This window comes from Anolis sagrei, chromosome 5 (assembly GCF_037176765.1).
Source record: "Anolis sagrei isolate rAnoSag1 chromosome 5, rAnoSag1.mat, whole genome shotgun sequence".
Classification (NCBI taxonomy): Eukaryota; Metazoa; Chordata; class Lepidosauria; order Squamata; family Dactyloidae; genus Anolis; species Anolis sagrei.
The window spans coordinates 30,585,616-30,599,903 of record NC_090025.1 but is presented as its reverse complement, the minus strand read 5'-3'; the positions used below and the strand labels follow the sequence as shown (position 1 = coordinate 30,599,903).

The window sequence follows — 14,288 nt, the reverse complement described above, 5'->3', positions numbered from 1 at the left end:
GGAAAGCATTTTCATTGGTTATTCCCCCTCCTCTTATATCATGAACAATGGTGGTTTCAATGATGATGGTGACATAGGTAGGGGATATAACAGGAAAATGGTTGAACCCCTCAACCACCCCCTTAAAATGGACAGTCCTTCTCTATCTAGTGCCCCCTTGTGGCCTCCGCCTGGATAATTCAACAGTACTGTCGTAATATGTCTGAAGGGCTCTCCATTCTAAATCCATAAACAACCATAAAGAGGAAGAATAAATAAAGTTTGTAGATACAAATGAACAGTTATAGCTAGCTAGCTTGATAGGCACACTCATCACCTGGGTTAGGTTTTCACACAATTCTATTTCAAATGAAATAGCATGCATTTGAGTATTCTCTTGACACAGTACACATGGTCACCTAGTATCTCTCTTTATCTACCATTTAGTAGCTCTCTGCTGATAATTTTCTAATCTGGCTCCTTTTCTGAATCTTGCAGTTTACCTGGGTCCCATTTTATTTTTAATTTGGTAACCTTTTCAGGGCTGAACATAACATATACATTGACTTCATGCATAAGTTGAGGGCAGGGGTTTTGGTCCAAATTATGTATTTTAATATGACACATGGATAAGTTAAGAGTCATTCCACACCCTCTACTTTCTGACCAAGTATTTTAAAAAGCCAGAAGCAACACTGGTGTGGACAGAGTAGAGCAATGTTTTTTTTAAGGTTCTTCCAGGACGGAATAAACTCTCGCCTTTTCCCACTTTACCCAGAAATGATTTTCTTTTTGTTAAAGTATGGTACTCATATTGACTTGTGGATGAGTCAATCCAGTTTTTCGATTGGCAGAATTCCCAGAATTACCTGTATCCATAAACTGAGCAAAATTTAGATGTGAAATGTATTACCATCTAGGTGGGTGAAAACTTTTTTGTAAATACATTTTGTTCATGGGATAATAATGTGTCCAAAGGTCATTTTTAAGATGGGTGAGAGCTGCAAAAGGCTGCAATATATGCAGGAATATTGCAATGTATATAGGCTATAATTATGCATATGATGCCAGACTCAGTCTTTTTTTCCCTCTTCCACATAGAAGCCCCCTTTGCATCAGGAACTGACAGTCACTGCAAAATTCTCTTTCCATGCATGGATCATTTTAAAGAACACATAAACATAATAGACCAAAGGACTAGGTGAAACAGACACATTTAAGAGCAGCATGTATGTGTATGGTGCATTGCACCAGCTAATCCCCTCTCTTCCTGGTTAACAGAATGTGAGGTTCAGGCCAGGGCGTTTGTTAACTTACATCACAGGCTATGTAAAGGTCAAGTTAATAAAAAATTTAGTATGAACACCAGGAATTTAATGACTAGAATATGTTTTGTTTCACAAGGAAAAGGCTATTAAGGCTATTGGTGAACGAAAGAATACCAAATTGTGTACAACAAGTAAAGCAGTTTATGCTATATCCAGAAAATTAAAAACTGATATGGAGCATGTTTATGCAAAAATGTGATTGTAATCTTGCATCATGACAACACCAACAGTAAAAAAAAAAATCTTCAGGTTTAGATAGGGATTGAGAGCACATAAAATGTAACTCTGTATCTTTTTAAAAGTTGCCTTTGTAGGATAAACTAGCTCTTCTTACATACAGCAAATAAACGTGCTTCTTTATGCTTGCTAGGTAGATAACACAACTGAAATTGAAAATCAGAAGAAAGGAAGGATCAAGGAGTTGTCTTTAGCAACATTCTAATGCTTAATTCTTCAAAGTGCTCTGTTCCTTATTTGATCCTGTTCTTAAAGCAAGTTGTGGTTCAAACGTACCTTTCATTTTCTGTCATGTCTCAAATTAAAAAGAAAAATCTCCAACATAAATACATCCATCCAGGTATGTGTTTCACACAGTTCGGGGTGGATGGTACTACATCCACTGTCCCACCTTGACTACAGGGCTGTAAGTGTATGTGATTTCCTTCCTCACAACTCCTGCAACAAGACATTTTCCTTTTCTTCCTCATTCCACACACCCCACAACTAGCCAAGTGTCAATTTTGGGGTTTCCCAGTACTTCACAGCAAATACGGAGGGCACACTTTTGGGGGTGGGGAGTCTAGTTCTAGATCAGTCTTCTATTGTTGTTGGTACTTAGTATGATCATGGCCAATAGGAATAATGTGATGAAAAGCAGAGTTCAGCTCTACTGACCTTGAATGCTTGTTTGGTATCTATACATAACATTGGACGGTGTCATCTTGTTTTTCTGGATCAGTCTTCTATTATTGTAGGTGCTTAGTATGAACATGGCCAGTAGGAATACAGTGATGAAAGGCAGAGTTCAGCTCTACTGACTTTGAACGCTATGGCAAGGACAGTCTATCCAACTGATAGCTTGTTTAGTATTTATATATAACACTTGATGGTGTCATCTTGTTTTTCACTGTTGGGAACAGAATCATTTGCCCTTAAACAATGGATTAGAAACCTAGGCTTGTCCTTCTGTTGCTGGAAAAATACAACGGCTTAAACAGGGATACAGACTGAATCCCCATGCTAACAAAGCACCGTCTTGGTCATTTTGTACACACTCTAGGATGGGAAAAGCATCCTCAGTTCTCATTATGGGCGGCTTATCTTTGCTTAAATGTTTTGCACTGTGCTTTCACATTAAAAACTACTGGGTGCATCCAATAAATGTTTCAGAATGAAGCACTTGGATTTCTTTTGTTGCAATGTAGGGGAACTATCAGCATTCATGAACAAATTTGTAAAACTGAATCTCCATAAGCTATGTTTGCCAAGGCATTTCGTGGTCGAGCCATATCCATACCATTGAACACAGAGATTACTGAGGATGAATAGCTGTAATGAAATCAGTCAAATTATTCAGAAGCAGCTACACATTACTTTCGATTGTCTTATATGGCAACATTACAATTCGTGTTTGCCTTATTGTTCAGGTTTTGTAAGGGATATTAGAAGCAATTCAGAGAATGCTACATTCATTGCTTTGCCTGGTTAAGTATCACTGTTTAACTTGAATTATTACCATACCAGTACAATGGTCATTGAGTGTACACCACCACCATGTTATTTTAAAGGCAGTTTCTTAGTGTTCCAGAACTATTGAGATGAATTTTTACTACACTATTTGAAATCTTGTTTTAATCTTTACTCCTACTGGGTTGTTGCGAGTATTCTGGGCTGTATGGCCATGTTCTAGAAGCATTCTCTCAACAATACACTGAACATCTCTACACGGAGGAACTGTTGCAAGACACACAGAAAAAGGAAAGACTGCTTCTGAAACATGGCCATACAGCCCGGAAAACTCAAAACAACCCAGTGATTCTGGCGATGAAAGCCTTCGACTTCTAGTTTCTTTAGAATCCCGAGAATAAACTTTGAAAGTTCTTGCCTTTCAAATGCCTTCCTTGAATTGTCATTGTTTTAATCATGGAGCTTTCAGGGTTTTGTTTGGTATGTTCAAAATGATCCGATCCAGGTGCACCTTTGCTACTACATCTTTTTCTGTCAGTGTTAGGCCTTTCTGGGTTGCAAGTATATCTACAAGTTGTTAATGGATGTTTTCTCTGTTTCTTTCAGGGCTCACCTGGTCCAAAAGGTGAGAAGGTGAGTAAGCTTACTGTTGCTACTAACAAAATAACTGCAAGCCCTCCAAATGTGAACTGGTGGCTATTAAGACCTTATTATGTGAGATTATTTAAGAGAGCTGGGCTAGCACACAGATGTTGTGTTAAAACTATCATCTCATCTTTCCACTTTGCAGGGAGATCAAGGTGATCAGGGCCCACGGGTAAGCATATTAACAAACATGTCCCACTTCCCCTTTCCCAACTAGGCAATTAGTTCCTAACACAAAACTAAATTGAATAAAGTGTCACGGCTAATCATGCTTATCAGCTGCTTCTACCCTGCATGTTGTAGCAAGTTTCCTAGGAAAGCAATTGCCAAAACCAATTTTACAGACTGAAAGAACTCTTTGAGTAGAAATATTCTGTGTTACTTACATTTGCTGCACACTAAAACGTAAGCTTTCTGCTGTTTGGAAGCAGAATGTTTGCGGCTATCTGCATTAAAAAACAGTTTCACTAAATAAACCTATCTTCTTCTTTTTTGGAAGGGGGGAGGGGTAGATCTGCTTAAGTTTTGATAAGGGAAAAGGCAGGTAGGTTTTTACATAAAATCCCTGAAAAATTGTCCTCAACATTTATTTGTTCCACATATTATAGATGTTAAGATGATCAAAGTTTGCATAGTTATTTTATGAATTATTTGTTGTATGGATCATTCCAAAGCTTACTTGCCAATTAGAAAAGATTGAGGGAATCTCCTTGGATTACTTACTATTCAGGGAAGGGGGCAAAATGTATACACATTTTAAGAAATGTATACACATTTTAAGAAATGTTACCTATGTATTATTTTTTATTGTTTTTACAGTTTTTAAGAGTTTGTTATGTGTTGTCTAAATGTTTAAATTTTATGTATGTCTTATGTTTAATGTCTTATGCTTTTCATTGATTTTAAGTTCATTGTTATATATAGTAATTAGTTATTATGATTTCTTTGTGCACTGTATGTTGGCATTGAATTTTTGCCATTTGTATGTTGAAAACCACCTTGAGTCCCTCCAGGGGTGAGACAGGCAGTATATAAATACAGCAAATAAATAAATAAATAAATAAATTGCATGAAATGAAATCTCTTCAAAATCCTATAAGGAAACTATTTCAACCTTCTAAATTACCAGGTGATCCTTTTATCTATGGATTTAATATCCACAGTTTCACTTAGCTCTGCTCCAAAATATACCCCTCCCCCCGAAGTGATGGTGAGTCTCTCTAGGTCCTGCAGAGGGATCCTATGATACTTATGGTTCAATTACAGTCAAACTATACAGTTCACTGTAATCCATGGTTTCACATATCTGTCTGTGTGTGTGCCTTAAATGTATCCCCTGTGGATATGGGGGTCATACAGCAACAATGAAAATGAATATATTCATGTTGCCATTTTCACACAAAGATTGTTCCAAGTCCTTATATTATAGACCAGGCATGGACACTCTTTGGCCCTCCAGATGTTTTGGACTTCAACCCGTATAACTGGAGGGCGAAAGTTTGCCCATGCCTGTTATACGGAAATTGAACCCCTCTTTACACTTTTGTAATTCCCCAAAAGTAACATATTATGGCACTGTATCTGTGTGCTACAGTTGTAAACATGGAAATTTAGGAAATAAACAGGATTGTATCATGTTTCTTTGTTCAAAAACTGAAAGTGCAAGTTATATAACTTTATCTCTGCAAATCATGGTAAAAATACAAAACTCACAACATTGTTTCCAGAAACAATTTGAGAAACAGTGAAATATGCCTTCCCTAAGTTTTTCCACTAGATTTGGCAGTGTTGGCGCCACACCAGTAGAAGGGTTTGATAGAGATGAATTCATTTCCTCTCTCAACATTGTTAATCCATAGGCTTTCTCTCTTTGGACCTAATATAGTGCACAGCAAAGGGCTGAAAACACTAAAGGCACCAGATACCATCTGAGTTTGGAAGCTAAGCAGGGTTAGCCTTGGTTAATTCTTGGTTAGGAAACCATCAAGAAATGCCAGCTGCTCTGGGCTATATTTCAGAGGATGGAACTGGTGAAGCCACCTCTGAGTATTTCTTGCCTATGAAATTCAAGGAGTCATTATAACTCAACAGGCAACTTGAAGGCACATGCAGACATGCAGAGTTTAGAAAAGTTACTTTTTGAACTACAGATCCCAGAATACCCTACCTTGTTTGACTATGTACTGGCTGAAAAGGCTCATTAAAAGAAAGGGGAATATATAAGAAGGGATCTTGCTTAGGGTCCCCTGCAACTGTCCCTGATGGAGAACATTGAAAGAGTGTTCTCCTCTCGGAGTCTCTGAAGTGAGTCAGTCAAGATTACTAATTTAGATTTCTTCCATCTGCTTACCCCATCTTCTTATGTGTTTGCAGGGAATTTTAACTAGAAACAGACCTAGGAAGGCACATAGAATAAATTATCCTACATGATATGTCAAATATTAAATATTACACAGCCTGACAATTAACCCATTCTGGGGATATTCGGGGACAGACTGAGTCAGAAAATTGCATTGGATAGACTGCATTTGCTCTATCCAATAATGAGTATCATTATTTTTTTGTAGGTGAGCAGATAAAGACGGGTATATGGCATATGTTCTGTATCTCAAACATTAGAGCTAATAGGGGAAAACTGGTGCCATTTTTGGGCAGAACAAATATACCCAGAAACAGACATAACATTTGAAGTACTGTGTGTTGACCAGTGTTATTATTTTCTCATGATCCCACAGGATTTTCCACTGCAGGATTTCCTTTTGTGATGGAAGGAATCCAATGTTTCACTAATATCTTAACAGTTCTATTCCGTGTATGATATAGTAAGTTGGCTACTAATTAAGGGCGAACTATTCTATGTGAGCTGATTATGAGTTTAGAGTGCTGGCCTTCTTCCATAGGATGTAGATTGCCAAAAGCCACTCCACCATTCTCTTCACTGGGGTGAACCATAAGAATAGACACCCTGATTGATTTCTCTCCCCCTGCCACACAGACAGCCTCCATGTCCCCGTTCCTTCCAGGTGCAGGAGCAATGAGCCAGATTCTTGCTGAGCTTGTAGTTAGAAAATAGTGATGAGGAAACTATGGTTTGGAAACCTTTTCTTCTAGAGTGAAGTACTCAGGGCACTTCAAGACCACATTACAGCTGGTTTTGTACTTTTACAAAGGCATGGTGTTGCCAAGGATAGAAAGAAAGTGATGTTCGCTTTGAACTATGCTAAGAAATTAAATAGAAACAAAGAGATAAATTGCAAGTGGTGGCAATTTTGCTTGAGAGGCTAATTGTTTTTCACCATTCAAAATGATTATGACATTCCTCTCCTTTTCAGAGCTTTGCGATGCAATATCATCGCCTCTGTCCATAATTGAAAGTAAACACATGCATCTCATTCCCACTGTGTACGAAAATATAACTTAAGCTTCTTTTACAAGCTTGAATGGCTTTGATTGCACCTCAGATTCCAGACGATCGTGCTTTCAGCTATTTTCTGAAGCATTTTATCCATACCCAGAAAGAACCCCATGGAAATGTATTTGGCATTTGAGTTAAAACTACCAAACATTTAAGCAAGACTGGTTTTTGAAAATGTGAAATATTCATAATTTCACAGGAAAGACTTCAAGCATACAGAATTTTGAAAGCTGGGCTTTTTTACGGTCATATTACATTAAATATATGTATATTTTGTGTCAAAAGCATTGCATAAATAAGTATAAAACTGATAAAATAGTGGGAGTGCAAGTGGCTAAATAGTTTTTGACCAAAAATGGGCAAAGCAACCTCATTGTCTGTAGCTTCAAATAATTCTTCTTCTGTGCATGAGGCAGGACATTGTGGGCAAGCATACAGATGTGGAGTTGTTTGCTCTGCTCCACAGTTGTACAAGGTGGGGGAGTCTTCTAGGTAGTACCATTTTGCCAGGTTATCTTTTGATCTGCCCACTCTGCTTCTGAGTCAATTCGGGGACTTCCAAGTTGCCCATTTTTTCTACATTAATTTCACTGAATAGAAAGAATGGATGGAGCAAGCAGGTGGGTGATCTAGGTTGTGGACTATCAACTGAGAGAGAAAGATTTAATCCCTCCACGACTAACTGTGAGTCTTCTACCTCTCCATTCCAAGCAATCGGTGGTATTAAAAATCTCCAGTTAGCACAGATAAAACTATTTTAGAGGAAATATGGAGCAGTGGTTCTCAACCTGTGGATCCCCAGATGTTTTGGCCTTCAACTCCCAGAAATCCTGGTAAACTGGCTGGGATTTCTGGGAACTGTATGTGAAAACACCAGGGGACCCACAGGTTGAGAACACTGATATGGAGTCATGACAAGTCATGACACCTTGAGTCATGACAAGAGGCAGGTAAAAAATAAAATTGTTGTTGTTGTTAATCCTTCTTTCCACAGCCACAGTTCATATGGGATATTTAAAATGAAAATAGATGCATCTTTAAAGTAACATTGATGACCTTCACTGATGGAAGGAATTCAGTCCACCCAAGTATTGAGAAGGGAGGGCATTTGGGGCAATCTCTCTTTGCGAGCACACCAATCTGTGCTGTATCCAATCCTCCAGAGCAGATTTTGGTGTTGGAGGGGAGAGGAGTCAGATGGTTGGAGAAGTGTCACAAAAATTCATCCTTTTCCCAGTTTTGCTGACAGGGACCTTCCATCAGTGGAGGACATCAATGGAATATCATCTGGTATGCCTTAGGCAAAGATTCTTGGGATAAAAATATGAGTGTTAGAAACATCTCCCTATTTTTATCCATGAAAGATTGGTATAGATTGTGTTCAGTGATTTTACTGATCTAGCAGTTTACTCCTTAATATCATACTTTGAAGTATCCCCACTGGTTCTGACTGTCAGGAATCTAAATAGCTAGTATTCTGCCACCCATGGGAAAAAATTCTTCTTCGGTTTGTAGTAGAAGCATGCAAAAGAAAAATAAATTATTTGACAGAGATTTTGTTCCAACATGCAGATCAAAAAGAGCAGTCACTTCTTTCACTGCCTTCATTTCTTACATCAGGATTTGCATGTCATTGAAGACATCTGCAAATAGTACTTTCTTTTCCACTTGTTGCCATACTGGATCTTGGCCAATTATGTTTTAAACATAATTATATGATGTTTTTGGGGAATTCATGAACAGACCATATATAGGCATGATCAAGCTTTTGCATGCTTAGGGTTTCTAATTATGGTGCTTTTTATCTAGACACAAGTAATATGATGGATTTTGGAGTATTGTCTTTAAAATAGCTCAAGTAACCAAACTAATTTTCAGGACGGGGGCTGCCTCCATCCTTTTAGATTCTTGGCCCCTTTTTGCTTTTTGATCACAATTTTTAGTTTCTTTTTTCAAACTTTCATTCTTAGTCTTGAAGAGAAAATTCTGTTATGAAGTTATCCATCTTGATCACTGTTATGAATGGTCTTAATCGTACTTATAATTATCCAAAGGTATCTTCCTCGTGGCTAGAAATTCAGACTTCAAAAAGATGTGTCCTCCAGTGCTATGGGGTGAGCTCAGAGAGATAGGAAATAGCTAGATTTTGGCCATGGCCATATAGCCCGAAAAAACCTACAATAGCTAGATTTTTAGTTTAATATTTGGGGGTCCTGTGTAAACAACTTTTATGTGGACTAGAGTTTTAATATATTTTACTTTTTGGAGTATAGCTCCCCAGGTCCTCATGGCTGGTCAATGCTAGCATGATGATTCTGAGAGCATTACCAAAAATGTAATTTTAATCTAAAGTTTTGTTTTGGAAGCATAGTGAGAGGGATCAAGGTCCAGCATGGTGCTTTCATCCTCAAACATACAGTGTTTTGTGGGAAAGTATGGGAAATTTGTGCTGTGTACAGAGCTCCTACATCTATTTTTATATCTATAGGCTCATAGAAAAACACAAAAGCTCTTGGATGAAAATATACACATAGGCCTTGACCATAAATTGTTCTTAGCTTTGCCAAGCACACCCCAGAATGCTTGTCTATGTATATATCAAATAAACAAAGTAATGGGGAAGAGAGAGCTATTTGAGATACAGGGCTGTTTGTCGCTAGGATTATATTTGTCGCTAGGATTATATTTGGCAGTCACACTGCAGAATTAATGCTGTTTGACACCATTTTACCTGCCATGGCTTAATGCTATGGAATTATGGGAATTGTAGTTTTATAAGGACTTTAGGCTACTCTGCCAAATGCCAGGATTTCATTGTGTTGAGCCCTCAGTAGTGCAATGGGTTAAACCCTTATGCTGGCAGGACTGCTGACCAAAAGGTCAGTAGTTCAAATCTGAGGAGTGGGGTGAGCTCCCATCTGTCAGCTCCAGCTTCTCATGCAGGTGCATGAGAGAAGCCTCCCACAGGATGGGATGTTCCTTGGGCCATGTCCTTGCAGAAAGCCAATTATCTCACACCAGAAGCAACTTGCAGTTTCTCAAGACACTCCTGACACACAAAAATAGCATTGAGCCATGGTGGTTAAAGTGTTCTCAAATTACATTAGGTCTGCAGTGTAGATGCACTAGTCTTTATTAAAGGCTTTCTTTTGCATACTTTCCTGGGTGTTTGTTGTCAAACCACAACAGTTTGAAGCTAGCTTCAAACTGATTAAATGGTCAGTGTCCATTGGGCTATGGAATTATTCTTTTTGTCAGAGGCTTTGTTAATGAAATGTCTGGTACGTTCTCAACTCCTAAATTAACCGAGAAAGGAAAAGGCCAGCTTTGCATGGCTGAGATTTTGTAATATTTATTTGAGCCAAACTTAAAGCTTTGGCACTGGAAAAAAGATAGCAGGTCATTGAGAGGCCTCAAAATGACTTTGACTTACCTTGCCACCTGAAGATCATTCAAGATTTCTTGTCAAATCAGAGCAGTAATTAATGCAAATAGATCTTGAATGTGCACTAAAAGGTATAACGTAATATGTTAATCTATTTGCTATCTCCTTTCTGCAATAATAATAAAGAGCTACTGCCATTCAGTCCTGATATAGGGAGAGATTTATTGTTTATCAGTCCCCAGAATCATCACCCAGCAGCTGAATTTAAATTGGTTTTGGGGTCTAGGTGCAATAAGAAGCCACACAGGGTGCATACTTAACTATTTTCATAAAATTATTTTCTCCCCATGGTGCATTCAGAGTAAATTTTTTTAACAGCTGGGGTTACATGCAACTGATAGCATCTTTCAAATGTCTTCAGCAGGAGGGATTAAGTTCCAGAAAGTGAAGGCATTCACGACTTTCTTTTATTATCTTAACCTTTGTTAACTTGAGTGATTAAACAGATTCTTTTGCTCTGGAAGAGCTGATAGGACTCTCTAGTTAATATTCTTATATGATTAACTCTTGTTATTTTTCTGATTGCTTCTAATGGGGAAGTTTCAGAATACCAAAATAAAAGTAATGCATTTTAGTGGTAGTTTGTCACTCACACTACATTTATCTTAATCCCAGCCTTGAGTCATCCCTGGTTCATGGATAGGGAACTAAAGCTGAAAGAGACTAAAATACATTCATTAAGTTAGATCAGATTTGAAGGCTTTTGACCCCAGATCTCCCAATTCCAATGGGACCTAATATATCACAATGTGTTTTCAATGTGTATCATCTTCCCATAGAATTAGATTTGTAGAAAAAATGCTGATGCCGAATTTAATGTGAGAAACAAGCCACAGCAAGAGCCAAACTGTCACTACAATGTTAAAATATTCCATTATATTTCATCATGGTAGAATATACATTATTAAGAAAGATACTGTATAAAACAGTTAAAATAAGAGTTGACATTAATACTATGAAAAGAGAGTTTTTGTGGACCACTGAAAAGTTTTGAAGATGTAATTTTCTATACTGGATTGCTGGACCCTTGGTGTCTCCTGAGGTTTGGTTTCATGGACACCCAAATCCATGAATTTATTTATTTATTTACAGTATTTTTATTACACCCTTTTCACCCCACAGAGGCAATTTAACAGTCCAGTTTTTCAGCTTCCTGAGGGTATGCTTGATTCCGGCCACAGGGGGAGCTATTGCTTCATCATCCATTTATTACACCGAGTCCTTGATTGAGTACTTCCTCATTCTTATGCATGCTGCTGGAAAGTTTTATGCTGTCATAAATTAGTTAAATTAGCCTCCCCACAAAGCGGTACCTAAATTTCCTATGGCAAATGCAACTGTCTTTCAGGCCGCATAGGTCAACAGCAAGCTAGACTATTGATAGTCGGGAGCTTACTCTGACCCGCGCTGGCTTTGAACTCATGACTTCTCAGACAGTAGTGATTTAATGCAGCTGGCTACTAACTAGCTGTGCCACCGCCCGGTCAATCCTATTAAATATAATCAAGGAGTAAAATAGTGCCGTTATATAAAATAGCAAAACCAAAGTTTGTTCTTTGAAAATTTGTTTTTAAAAAATATTTTCAAGCCATGGACGGTGATTCCATGGATGTCAAATTTGTGGATATGGAGAGCTGACTGTGGTGCTAATCTGCTAAGTGTTGGAATACATATTTTCCATGATAGCAGCAATGAATCTTGTCTATTTCAGATACATGGAAGCATCATTGTGAGCAAGAAAAATTAATGATGAGTGAGAGCATTATATCCACACTAAATATTTTCACTCTGAACTACAGTAGCTTTCTTTCCATCAGTGGTTTCATCTCATTGCCAAATTTTAATGGCTGTGTGATAACATCACATCATCCAGAGTTACTAAGAACAAAACTTCTCTATTTTTTTCTAATAAATAGGGAAGCCAAAAATAGCAAAAAAGAATGTTGCATCTGAAAAAAACTATGAAGGGTATACCTTCATATGATGCATACTATCACTCTGAAAATTACTGAAATGAGAAGCATATTTTGCAGGATAAAAAAAGTTCTCAAAATCTCCAACCCATGTGACCTCAGCTTTGACTGAAGTATTTGCAACCACATAGGATGATGGCCCTAAACCAGTATGGCTTTGTTGGAACACATATTGGAGTAACTGACTTTCTTATGTCTTATATAGTAGACTATGAGTTGTCAATGAGACCAAGGAACAGAGTCAATTTAGTACATAGAACCATAGAATCATAGAGTTGGAAGAGACCTCATGGGCCATCCAGTCCAACCCCCTGCCCAGAAACAGGAAAATTGCATTCAAAGCACCCTGACAGATGGCCATCCAGCCTCTGTTTAAAAGCTTCCAAAGAAGGAGCCTCCACCACACTCCAGGGCAGAGTGTTCCACTGATGAACACCTTTCACAGTCAGGAGGTTCTTCCTAAAGTTCAGATGAAATCTCCTTTCTTGTTGTTTGAAGCCATTGTTCTGTGTCCTAGTCTTCAGGGAAGCAGAAAACAAGCTTGCTCCCTCCTCCCTTTGACTTCCTCTCATGTATTTATACATGGCCATAATGTCTCCTTTCAGTCTTCTCTTCTTCAAGCTAAACATGCCCAGTTCTTTAAGCTGCTTCTCATAGGGCTTGTCCTCTAGACCCTTGATCATTTTAGTCACCCTCCTCTGGACACATTCCAGCTTGTCAATCTCTCTCTTGAATTGTGGTGCCCAGAAATGGACACAATATTCCAGGTGTGGTCTAACCAAGGCAGAATAGAGGGATAGCATGACTTCCCTGGATCTAGATACTATACTCCTATTGATGCAGGCCAAAATCCCATTGGCTTTTTTTGCTGCCGCATCACATTGTTGGCTCATGTTTAACTTGTCCACGAGGACCCCAAGATCTTTTTCACATGTACTGCTCTCAAGCCATGCGTCCTCCATTTTTTGCATCTTTACAACTTTAGTAGAACGTTTACATGCTATACTGCATATTTTATTTAGGTGCCAAGTGAACGTTTATCTTTATCCAGGTCTTTGGGCTTCATTAGTTAATTTCAAATACTGGTGTATACCATTTTAAAATATTTAAAATCAATTTAACAAATTCTTACCATATTTACTCATGTATAAATCAACCTCATGTTTAAGTTGAGGGTGGATTCTGGAGTCAAAATTATGGATTTTGATGTGACTCATGGATATGTTGAGTGTCATTCGCAAGGGGTCAGCCACCCAGTCACTGCCAGCATTTCCCACCCAAAAGTGGTGCCAAGGCCTGGAGAGTAGATGGAATCATTGCTTTTTTAAGGGTTCCTCAGGATGGAACAAGCCTACATCTTTTGATACTCCTCGGAGAAGAGGAAGGTGACAAACAGAATGACTACGGTGTACGATTTTTGGATCATGTGATTTTAATATTTATACTAGGAAGTTTTTAATGCTTTGTTTTAATGTTTTAATGTTGTTTATATGTTTAATGGTTTTAATGATTTTAATTTATAGTTATATGTTAGTGTTTGGTTCTTACAATTTTTTTTCTTTCTATTTGTATATGGCATTGAATTTTTGCCATTAATATATTGTAAACCACCGTGAGTCCCCCTCTGGGGTGAGAAAGGTGATATATAAATATAGTAAATAAATAAATAACCTTCCTTTTTCATGTGTAAAGATATAGCACTTACATTGATACATGGATATGTCGGCCCAGGTTTTTAGAGTCAATTTTTTTGACTAACAATACTGGACTTATCCATAAGCATATACTACAGCGAGTTTAATATGTTTTAGTTTATT

General features: G+C 37.9%; 1 protein-coding gene across 1 annotated transcript in view; it reads left to right on the top strand.

Moving 5' to 3' along the window:
• COL25A1 (collagen type XXV alpha 1 chain) overlaps positions 1 to 14,288 on the top strand; it is a 362,960-nt gene that overhangs the window by 243,970 nt on the left and 104,702 nt on the right. The window contains exons 6-7 of the mRNA XM_060779107.2: positions 3,600 to 3,626; positions 3,784 to 3,810. Of these exons, the coding sequence (XP_060635090.2) occupies positions 3,600 to 3,626; positions 3,784 to 3,810 (54 nt within the window). The remainder of the gene's footprint in view (positions 1 to 3,599; positions 3,627 to 3,783; positions 3,811 to 14,288) is intronic.